The sequence below is a fragment of the Panthera onca genome, chromosome D1 (genome assembly GCF_046562875.1).
Source record: "Panthera onca isolate mPanOnc1 chromosome D1, mPanOnc1 haplotype 2, whole genome shotgun sequence".
Taxonomy (NCBI): domain Eukaryota; kingdom Metazoa; phylum Chordata; class Mammalia; order Carnivora; family Felidae; genus Panthera; species Panthera onca.
In genome coordinates this window covers 88,552,109-88,564,596 of record NC_138348.1, presented here as the reverse complement: position 1 = coordinate 88,564,596, position 12,488 = coordinate 88,552,109, and the positions used below count along the sequence as shown (strand labels likewise).

Below are 12,488 nucleotides of genomic sequence, written 5' to 3'. Positions count from 1 at the left end.
CTCTCTCTCTCTCCAAATATTAAACATTAAAACATTAAACAAACATTAAAATACATATATATATATATATATATATATATATACACACACACACATGCTATACAGTCAATAATGACAATGTAGCTTTTCAGGATGCTATTAAAAGAAGAAAATCAAGATGAAAGTACTTCTGTTTTTGCTTCTTTTTTTAAAAAATGAGCTGTAATTGACATATAACATTATATTAGTTTCAGGTATACAACATAATGATTTGATATTTGAAAGTCATTTTAAAAGAAAAAAATCGAATACTCTAGTTGAAAACACCATTGACTACTGAATAAATATGCAAAATCCAAACAAAATATTAGCAAACCAAATTCAGACATATATGAAAAGGATCAAGTAGAGTTTATTCCAGAGTGCAAGTCTGGCTTAATTTGTAAACATCAATTAATATAATTCACCATATTAACAGAAAAGAGGAGAAAAATCTCAACAGATTCAGAAAAAGCATTTGAGAAAAGTCAACATCCATAGGGGCGCCTGGGTGGCTCAGTCTGCTAAGCATGTAACTACTGATTTTGGCTCAGGTCATGACCTCATGGTTCCTGAGATCCCTGCCACGCCAGGCATGGAGCCTGCTTGGGATTCTCTCTCCCTCTCTCTAAGCCTATTATGTGCTCTCTCTCAAAATAAATAAATAGACATTTAAATATATATATTTTAAAAATCCTACATTAAACATCATTTTTAATAGTGAAAATTTTTCCTTTGAGACCAGGAAGGAAAAAAAAGAAACCTACTAGCACCACTTCTGTTCAACAATGTATTAGAGATCCCAGCCAATAGATGAAAAGGGGAACAAAAAAGAAATAAAATTAAAAGATATAAGGTTTAGAAAGTATCGGAAAGAAAGAAAAGTGTCAGTATTCATAGACAACATGACTGTTTGTTAAGAAAATCCAAAATAAAAGTTAGAAAATGAAAACCGTAGAGGCGCTTGGGTGGTTCCTTCGGTTAAGTGCCCGACTTTGGCTCAGGTCATGATCTCTTGGTCCGTGAGTTTGAGCCCAACATCAGGCTCTGTGCTGACAGGTCAGAGCCTAGAGCCTGCTTTGGATTCTGTGTCTCCCTCTTTCTCTGCCCCTCCCCCTGCTCATACTCTGTCTTTGTCTCTCCCTCTCTCAAAAATAAACAAACATTTAAAAAAGTGAAAACTTTAAAAATTATACCACTTATAATATCATCAAACACACCAAATATCCAGGAATAAGTCCACTGAAGGATGTGTAAGATTCACTACTCAGAAGATAGTTTTTTAACTTTTATTTTAAACTTAGGGATATATCATGTCCACAGATTGGAGGATTCAAAACTATAAAGATGTCAATTCTTCACAAACTGATTCATAGATACAATGAAATTCCAAGCGAAATAAATCCTGCAGGACTTTTGTGGACACTTCCAGTTTGATTCCAACATGCATGTGGAAAAGGGGCCAAGAAACTCTTGAAGAACAAAGTGGAGAAAGGATCACACTCTGGAATATATATTGTGGTATATTCATAAAACCGAATACTAGATGGCAATAAAACAAGAAGGAAACAAAACCCCACAGCTTCAACACAACAACAACACAACAACACAAACGGATCTCTGGGGGCTTATGCTGAACAAGAGAAGCCACAAAGAAAGGAAATGATACTAAATAGTTCCATTTATATACAGTTCAAAACCATGGAATATTAATCTCCGATGTTAGCAAGCAGGAGAGTAGTTACTTTGAGGAGGAAGGAACAAGAAGTGATTAGGAGGAAGCATGAGGTTGGCTTTCAGGAGCTGGGAATGTTCTATATATCTGTGTGTTGGTTATACTGCATGCTTACTTCACAATATATCAGTGTGCTATATGCTTACAATCTTTTGTGCTTTTCTAGATGTATGTTGTAAGTTCATTAAAAAATGAAAAACACACACACAGTGGACACAAAGGAAACTACACAATAACATGGAAGAGAACAGATATAAAAATGATTATAGAGAATAGATTAGGTACAGAACTAGAAGAGTCAATATACTTGTGACTGATGTTCCTGAAAAGTAAACATATCAAATGAAACTGAAAAGATTTTCAAAAGTCTGATAAATGAAAACGCTCCTGAAATAGTCTTAACCTATACATCTCAAGGACATACACTGTATAGGGAAATTCTGATTCATATGCTGGCGAAGTCATTAGACTTCCAAGGAAAACTTCAAGGACAAAGTATCAGATAGGCATGAAGACAGAGAAGGAATGAGGAAAATAATCAAAATTAGACTCAAGATTTCTACAGATTGAAATGCCAGTAGAGAATGCAGCTAAACTCTAAATAACTGTGGTTAGTGAGCAGGACATAAATATATGAGTCACAATAATAATGCACCTGACACAGAACAGTGGTGAGGACACTGGGAGGAAGTGTCAGCGTCAGTGATGCTCTTATCACAGCAGGAGCCAAGGACAACACAGGACTAGAGCTCAAGTGCAGTCCAGGAGAACATGATGACTCCAACCTCCTTTACTTTCACCTCAGTTTTGTTTTCTTCTGCTCAAGTCAATTTAAGTTTAAAGCATTTAGATTCGTAACAGCATTAGGGCACAATGCCATTTGTCCCCCCCCCCCGCCCCATGCCTGTTTATCTATTTGTATGTCTAGAAGGATGTCTGGAATAATAGTCACCAAATATTAAGTTAATGAGGATGTTTCTGGACAGAATTTGGTTTTTTTTTTTTATGTACTTCTTTTTTTTTGTTTTTGTTTTTTGTATTGCTTCAATATTTTATGAAAAAAAAAATCATTACCCCAAAATTGAGTAAATGAACTAATCACCTAGGAAAGACAAAAAATTTTTTTTCTGCCAAGTTGTCAAAACTAATTAAATCTAGCCTTTGCTTGCTTGATGGAATCAATAAATACAGAAAAGGATATGATTTGTCAAGAATATACCTAATTATTTTAAAACTATTAAAATAAAATAACTCTGCTATGGACTGTGTCTCCCCAAAATTTGTATGTTGAAAGCTAATCCCACACCTGAAACTAATATAATACTGTATATTAGCTACACAGGGAATAAAAATAAAGAAAGCTAATCCTTAACGTAATGATATTAGGAGGTGGGGCCTCTGAGAGGTGATTAGGTATTGAAGGTAGAGCCCTCGTGAACGGGCATCCCCAGACACCTGGAGACTTCTTAGCCTCCAAAACTGTGAGAAATAAATTTGTGTTGTTTATAAGCCACCCAGTGTATCATATTGTATTTCAGCAGCCTCAACAGATTAAGACAAATTCTCATTCAAGTTCACAGACACCACAAAATTGCAGATTATTATCAATCAGGAATAAATTCAACTATAACTTAAATGACAAAGACTCCTAAGAATTCTCTCTAGATTTCATAAATAACATTAACAAAACTACTGTTCATATTTCAAATGGAAATATCTGAATCATCTACTAAAAGAATTTAAATGCACAAAGTGCTTACTAATGGGAATTTACTTCATAATCACTCATGACACTCAGTAGTACCGCTAAGTAACAGTCACGCTAGCCAACATGGAAATAAAACCATTTGGATCCATCGCTCCTTTACAGTAAGACTGAGGGGTATCTAGCTTCTATACCTTCTTTACCAGTTTCACACTCTGGAGGAAAATAAGGAAGAAATCCCTCAAAGTAAAATAGAACATACTAGAAATATGGATAAAAGGGGAAAAAAACATTTTAAAAGAAAACCAAGAAGGATCTCAATTTTTCAGAAGCTAGGATAAGAAAGGGTGCTATCAAATTTACATATAGAAATGTTTTCCCTAATATTTAAAAATAGGAAAAGTACCAAAATGTTTCCAAATTCAAAAAGAGACATTTTTTAACTCAGGATTATTCTTTGGAACTTGAATCAATATCTTATTGATAGACTTAATTTTCACATTTTCCTGATGAATCATTTTCTTATTACCAGACTATTTCAATATGTACTGATTGGAATGTGTTCGGGCTATGTTTTGCTTTGTTTTCATCAAAGGAAGTAGAGACCATTTGTAACACATAAGAAATAGACAACCAGAGAATGCACAGCATAGGGTGGGGGAGGGGGGCACATCCCAGGGAACAGTAAACAATAAAAAGGCAAAAAAAAACAACTCATTACCTGCTGAGCTGTAGCATCCTGCTGGACATAAGCTACCTGCCCTGGGTCTGTAAACAGAGTCTAGGCAAAAAACAAAACAAAACAAAAAACATATCAATAAATCTTTAGACAGCTTGCCTGCACAGGAAAAATTCTTGACAGGCTTTGTTCCCATGTAGCTAGTAATAATCCTTCATTAATAAAGAAGATAAAGATAGTAATCGTACTTTTAGCTAAAGCCTTTCATTCAGAGGGCTCCAAAGAGATTGTATAAGTTAACCATCTCAACTAGCTAACATACTGGACAATTTTACTCTTAAGCAAAATCTCTCTTGAGGTTGAATGTCAGCACTAATTAAAAGGGTATGTCACAGAAACGTAAAAGACATGGCATGAACAAGGGTGCATACGTTCACACATGACACTATACATCACAGGAGGAGACTCGTGATTAAGCGAAAATGGATAGAGACACAGACACACAGAAAACTAGTATATACACAAGGATATCTTTCAAACACAATGCATGCTCATTAGCAAAAAAGAACGAGAAGGAAAATAAGTTGAATTTAATGTTCCACAGATTCATCCCTGGATAAAGCCAGTAAAATCATAATTTTGAAAAGTTCTCATTATAAACACATAATAATTTGGGTCATGATACAACAAAGCTAACTAGAGAAGGAAAATCTTCAAAGTTATTTTAGCCAGGGCACCACAAAAAATCACCAATCCAGAAAAGTTTTCTTTCCTCTAATTTGTTCAAGCTTTTAGCAAACCTAGGGGAATAAGAACTGTAGTTGAGTTTTGATTCCAGAGGTACACATAGGAGAATTTCAGCCAGTTGTAAGATTTCTTAGACTTGATATTTAAAACTTATCGTTAAGTCAGGGGGGCACCAGCCTGGCTCAGTCAGAAAAACAGGTGACTCTTGATCTCAGGGTTGTGAGTTCAAGCCCCACCTTGGGTGTAGAGATTACTAAATTTAAATAAACTGAAAAAAATTATCATAAGTCAAACATCTAATTTTTCTAGTAAGTCAGACATTTGTACTTCTCTTCATAATCAGACATTTAGTAACATAGTAATAAACTAAAGTTGGGCTCTTTACATAAACTATATGACTTATTTTAACATAGTTATGTGACTAAAATGCAGCAGAAGCATTCTGAAAGTACCATCTGACTATTAGGTGATTTCACCTTCATATAAATTTGAAAGGTATTAATTAGGTGGGCCCTATTTCTTCTTGAGAGTGACTAGAGTCTCTTGATTAAATATTGGATGAGGGTAAATTTTTATTACCAGGATTCTACTATAAAAGTATGGAACTTTTTTGTAAATACATTTAGAAGTGCTCTGTGCATTCTAAAGTGGTAACATACAAACTAACAATTAAATATTTGTGGGGGTTTGGGGTTTTTTTTGTTGTTTTTTTTTTAAGATTCTATTTTCAAGTAATCTCTATACCCATCATAGGGCTCTAACTCACAATCCCAAGATCAAGAGTCACATGCTTTTCCAGCTGAGCCAGCCAGGTGCCCACCCGTGTATATATATGTGTCATGCATTTGGAAACTAACACCCCAAGTCACTGAGAAAAAAATGAAATAAAAGTAATTCTAATTTGCAGCATTTACCTTTGCTTCCATCGCAGTTCTACAAATCAGTAAATTAATAAATAGTAGTTAATAAGCTAGTAGGACTTTTTGCTTACATATTTAACTGAAATAGTCTGTATGGTTTTCACTGATCTGTCTTTGATTAAGCTATACGAAACTAAATGCCATTTTTGACCTGGTTCTTGATACAAAGAAAAGTAACAAGTTGAGAGTCAATAGTGACTGGGACAAGAACTCACGGGAAGGCAGTGCTCTAACTCATCACATTTAATTTAAATAAACAAAGCACATCTTCCTCTGCCAAGATAGTTATAAGCTCCTGAAGAGCACAAATCTTATCTGAAGCATATCATACATCACCACACCTAGCACAGTGACTGGCAGAGAATGAACACAGAAGTCACTGGTGAGTTAACCAATTAACAAACGAACTACAAACAATAATCCTTCACATGCCTGTGCAGCTTCCACAGGATGGATGTACACCAGCGTATGCTCAGGACCGTCCACTGAAGCGTAGGAGGCACCATCTGCCGTGTATACCACCTGCTGGGGTGGACGAACCTGGTCATCAGTGTAGACAATCTGAGCCACAGTTCCAGCGTCAGGAACAAAGTGCACCTGGGGCAAAAAGCAGCAAGTAGGTAGAAAGTGTCCTTGTAGAACAAAACCAATCTCACAAAGCTGTATGGCTGACCAAGCACAGTACACGGTTGTATTTCTAAAACATCCCCAATGAAAGAAGAATTGATACACCTTCATCTACACTATTAGTGACTTGGAGACAGGATCCAATGACCTTGTTGTCAGATCATTTACTGCTTTATATTAAGCAACTGATATAAATCTCTCTTTGCCTCGAATGTCCAATGCAGACATCTCTTTTGGGGAGTCCTGAGGGGGCAGTTAGCTAAACCTGGAAATGTGACTGAAGATTCCTGGTTGTCGATATGACCAAAATACAAAATACAAATTATTCTGTAATATAAAAAAATGTCAACTCAAAAGCCAATGGCTCTCAACACATCATAAATATCATGCTTTATAACTAACAGTGCCTTTCGGGAGACACATTAACACAAGGTCACTTTCTTTCCTACATGTTTTTTCACAATCCAAGTCTATATGGACACATGTCAGTGACCGTTTGCTACATCAGTGAGTGTAACTGAACTCTTCCTTGCCAGTAAGGAAATTCTAATCAAGCACTTTCAAGGGGTTTTGGAAAACTACTGCAGTTATCACCAAGGTAAGTAATTTTTCTATCTACCAAGAACTAAAGCAGAAACTGAATTCTATAAAATGCTTTCTGAGTAGTCAGCTTTGGAGGTTTGAATTCTTGAAGGCTGGAGCTTGGCACATAGCCTGATGCCTGATATTGAAGGTATGGAAGCAGATGGCCAAGTACACATTTTGGGAGAGAAATAATTTATGTGCTGATACTGAAGTTAGGTTGGGATCTTTACTCTTATATCATCTTGGCTTCAGACCTAACTTGTTTTCTTCCAGTGTTCTCCAGTGGAGAATAGTAGATTCCAAAGATGAAATAAGCAAATCTAATCCCCAGAAAGAAACCTGGGGACCAAACAGAATCAAACCATCAGAGAAATAAAACAAACCTCCACTTCTATACTCAGTGATTAGTCCAGTTTCTACACAAATTTGATTGTCTATGAAGATATAATTTGTCTATTGGAAGAATTAAGCTTATAACATATTTGCAGTTTTAAGTGCTACATGATAATTTTGTGACTTTAGATTTGTTCATTAACATCAAAACTTGGTCTCCATCACTCAGCACTTTGCTAAATCAGAGTTCTTGGCTAGGAAAAGAATCAACTGAGAAGGGGGACTTCAATGAGGGGTGTTGAGCTCTACTATCTGGTTACCTACAAATGGGGACCCTGTTTCTGAATGGACTACGTTTTTGTTTATAAACAAAATACACCAAAATGCATAGCTACATGAAAGTTGTCTTCAAAATGTTTTCTATGAGAAGCAGCACAGTTTTCTCAGCTATTCCGCTAGAAGCATCACTAGAACGTTTTTTTGTTTGTTTGTTTGTTTGTTTTTAAGTATTGAAGATCAACTTTATTTATTGTAACATTTGTCATACTACTTAAGCTAAATGAAATGTGTATATTTAAGGATCTCAATGTTAACTGCCTGATTTTGATTATAATACTAAGGTTATGTAATTTAACAAAACACTGAATTAAAATTGCATATTTATTACAATGCTTAAAAATCAAGTTTTATACTTTGGCCACGTGTGGTTCCATATGACTGCTGACTGTTCCCAAAATTCAAATCCACACCAAAAAAGCAGACATTTGCCTTTGCTAAGAATATTCAAAAGAACATGCAGCTGGCTATGATCACAGTCCAAAAGGCAGTGATCATCCATTATGGCCACATTTTAGTAAGTGACTAACCTCGAAAGAGGTTGACTCAATGGGACCACTTTCAATTAGACCTTTACATTCTGAATTTGAAAGAAAAGAAAAAGCCACTCTACAGACATACTTTGTGCTTCATTACACGTGAAGAATCAAAACCCTATAGGAGATAACATAAAAGAAACACACTACAGTTGGAGGCTTTCAGTGCCAATAACATAAAATACAACAGTGAAACAAAGTATGACGATAAGTTGCAGAAATGGCAGAGAAGCCTGTGGGGGGGGTCACAGAGCTCCTCTAAATCATAGTGACTCACACTGATGGAGCATTCAAAGTGATAAAACCCTCCTTATTCCTCCTGTGCAAGTCCTGTGTGCTGCTCCCTCCCAGCTACTCATCCCTACAGAGAAGCTGCAATTTCTGTAGCTGTCCGCAAACTGTACCCAGCTGAAAAACTGTTATCAGTACCAAGCTGGAAAGGCCACTCTTCACCTGTGCAGCATTCTCTTCATGTTCTGCAGATGTAGACCACACGTGTGAGCTGTCATCTTTGGAATCCATCCTTCCCCCTACTGGACAGCTCCACGTCCAGGGCACCTAGAACAGCACAGGGTGGGGGACAGTCATCTGTCCACCACGCGTGTGTTCATGAAGGACAGAAAGACCTCTCTGCAACGTGCCTGGAAAGAGAGAGAAAAGGAACCACGTCTTTAAATAGATAAATGCATTTTAGTAAATTGCAGTTTCAACCACAGAGAGAGAGAAAAAAAGAGCTTTGTAAAAGATAACACACCTGGACAAAAAGGTAAAAATGGAGAAATTATTTATAATGATAATACAATGTATTGCATGCTTGCTATGTTCTACACACTCATTAAATAGGTGTAACCCTCATTTAAAATACTGAAGGTCTGGGGGCGCCTGGGTGGCTCAGTTGGTTAAGTGTCCGACTTCAGCTCAGGTCATGATCTCACAGTCTGTGGGTTCAGGCCCCACATCGGGCTCCGTGCTGACAGCTCAGAGCCTGGAGCCTGCTTCGGATTCTGTCTCCCTCTCTCTGCTCCTCCCCTACTCTCTCTCTCTCTCTCTATCTCTCTATCTCTCAAAAATAAATAAACCCTCATCAGGGAAATACAAATCAAACCACACTGAGATACTACCTCACGCCGGTCAGAGTGGCTAAAATGAACAAATCAGGAGACTATAGATGCTGGAGAGGATGTAGAGAAACGGGAACCCTCTTGCACTGTTGGTGAGAATGCAAACTGGTGCAGCCACTCTGGAAAACAGTGTGGAGGTTCCTCCAAAAATTAAAAATAGATCTTCCCTATGACCCAGAAATAGCACTGCTAGGGATACAGGAGTGCTGACGCATAGGGGCACTTGTACCCCAATGTTTATAGCAGTGCTTTCAACAATAGCCAATTATAGAAAGAGCCTAAATGTCCATCAACTGACAAATGGATAAAGAAATTGTGGTTTATATACACAATGGAATACTACGTGGCAATGAGAAAGAATGAAATATGGCCTTTTGTAACAATGTGGATGGAACTGGAGAGTGTTATGCTAAGTGAAATAAGTCACACAGAGAAAGACAGATACCATATGTTTTCACTCTTATGTGGATCCTGAGAAACTTAACAGAAGACCATGGGGGAGGGGAAGGGGGAAAAAAAGTTACAGAGAGGGAAGGAGGCAAACCGTAAGAGACTCTTAAATATTGAGAACAAACTGAGGGTTGATGGGAGGTGGGGGAGAGGGGAAAGTGGGTGATGGGCATTGAGGAGGGCACCTGTTGGGATGAGCACTGGGTGTTGTATGGAAACCAATTTGACAATAAATTATATAAATAAATAAATAAATAAATAAATAAACAAACAAACATCAAAAAAAAATTTTTTTTAATACTGAAGGTCTGGGGTGCCTGGCTGGCTTCAATAGCAGAGTACACGACTCTTGGTCTTGGGGTCATGAGTTCGAGCCCCATGTTAGGGGTAGGGTTAACTTAAAAAATAAATAAATGAATGAATAAATACCGAAGGTCAACAATGTGGAATAGAGAGGGGAAAAAAGCTAACGGTAGCTCTCTTAGCTCTGCTGATAAGGAGAATGAAGTTCCTGGATGGTAAACACAGATAAGTGATGGGTTCACATGCACTCCTGAATGCTGCACGGCCCCAGCTCAGCTCTCCCCTGCACACTTGCTTAAACACTGACCTCCTATACCCCCTACTTGAAATGTATAGCAGAATCATAAAAGTCACAAAACAAGGGAAAAATGGCAGGCGAGGAGGGCTGAGTTTTCTGAGTTTTCTGAGTTCACAATTTGGTGAACACAAATGTAGACTGTTTCGCATTTGGTCAATACAGGAGCAATTAATGAACAAATCACAAGCCTTACTAAACATCAACATGCACTAACTCTGCATCTTGAAACCGTATTGTTTTCCAAAATAGGCGTTTTAAGGAAATCAATCTTCTTGGGGTGCCTGGGTTGCTCAGTCACTTAAGTGTCCAACTTCAGCTCAGGTCACGATCTCACAGTCTGAGTTCAAGCCCCACGTCGGGCTCTGTGCTGAGAGCTCTGTGCTGACAGCTCGGAGCTTGGAGCCTGCTTCGGGTTCTGTGACTCCTTCTCTCTCTGCCCCTCCCCTCACACTCAGTGTCTCTCTCTCTCTCTCTCTCTCAAAAATACACATTTAAAAATTTTCTTTTAATTAAAAAAAAAAAAAGGAAATCAATCTTTCCTTTTCATAATGATAAAACACTGACATATTAAGAGTCACGTGAGATTTGCTGTTTAATAGGGCAACTGTGCCTGATATACATCCTCCCACCACCCCATGAAAGTAGCATACGTAAACAGAAAAGGTTAAAACTGCTCAGAACACCATTAAACCAAAGGTAAGGAAGACCAGATTCAGTCAGAATTTTCCCCATTATCAATGGAAATAAGCCAAGAAGCACATTCTTAGATTGTACACACTCCAATCTCTGAACCAGAATAAGACCCAAAGAAGAAAGAAAGAAAAGATGGGAACATCCAATGTCTGGGCCTTACTCCGGAATACAGGAACTGCCACATCCCAACCGCCTGGCAGCCTCTTCTGATCTTCTGAGGAGACTGTTCCTGCTTCATCTCAGCACTGTCAGCCTTACCCCCACAGAAACCACACCCACCACACACAGTCACCCCCCCATACAGCCTACTCTTCTCTCCATCAGAGGGTACTAGAAACAACACCTACATCTACCAACAGGTGCATGTACAAACAAAGGGGTTTGGGGAACTTTCTCATAAATGGAAATATTCTTTATCTTGTATCTATCTAGACTGGTGGGTAGTTACAGAGGGAATACGTGTGTCAACAGGGGAGCCTGGATGGCTCAGTCGGTTAAGTGTCTGACTTCAGTTCAGGTCATGATCTCACAGTTTGTGAGATCTAGCCCAGCATCCAGCTCTCTGCTCAGATCTTCTGTCCCCAACCCCCTCTCTGCCCCTCCTTGAGGGTTCTCTCTCTCAAAGTAAATAAATAAACTTAAAAAAAAAAAGTCATCAACCTATTCAATTAAAATATGTGCAAATTAGGCTGGGTGGTTCAGCACTACTGAGAGCAGAGCCTGGGGCCTGCTTCAGATTCTGTGCCTCCCTCTCTCTCTGCCCCTCCCCTGCTCCCTCCCTCCCTCTCTCTCTCTCTGTCTCTCAAAACTAAATAAACATTTTAAAAAAATTTGTTTAATATATGTACATTATACCCTAAAAAAGTTTATTATTGTTTTTAAAAAAAGCATACTTTCCTTATATAACAGTACCATTTAAGCATGTATAAAAAGACATTCAGGGCAAGCTATACAATATGTGGCTTATAAGTCAACAAAGCTGTTTTTTTTTTTTAAGTTTATTTATTTATTTTGAGGGAGTGTGTAAGCACGGGAGGGACAGAGAGAGAGGGAGAGAGAATCCCAAGCAGGCTCCATGCTGTCAGCACAAAGCCCACTGTGGGGCTCAGTCCTACAAACTGTGAGATCATGACCTGAGCTGAAACCAAGAATCAGACATCTAACCGACTGAGCCACCTAGGCACCCCACCTGTTATTTTTTTAAAGGAACAAATACATAAAGAAATCTAGGACTAAATGTTACCAAAGATATAAAGATCTACATGAAGAAAACTATAAAATTGTATAAGAGGATATAAAAGGCTCAGTATTATAAAATCACAAAATGTTCCATACAGGAAATATTTTTTTTTTAATAGTTTGACAGAATAGCTACAAAATGGTAGAAAGAATACCTGTATTT

The 12,488-nt window shown here is 37.8% G+C and overlaps 1 protein-coding gene across 1 annotated transcript in view; it reads right to left on the bottom strand.

The window, feature by feature from the left end:
- The window catches only part of PRDM10 (PR/SET domain 10), a 100,875-nt gene that overhangs the window by 56,549 nt on the left and 31,838 nt on the right, over positions 1 to 12,488 (bottom strand). Inside the window, exons 2-4 of the mRNA XM_060605238.3 lie at positions 8,675 to 8,862; positions 6,237 to 6,401; positions 4,180 to 4,239 (exon numbers count right to left, since the gene is read on the bottom strand). Coding sequence (XP_060461221.1) covers positions 4,180 to 4,239; positions 6,237 to 6,401; positions 8,675 to 8,743 — 294 coding nt within the window. The 5' untranslated portion in view covers positions 8,744 to 8,862. The remainder of the gene's footprint in view (positions 1 to 4,179; positions 4,240 to 6,236; positions 6,402 to 8,674; positions 8,863 to 12,488) is intronic.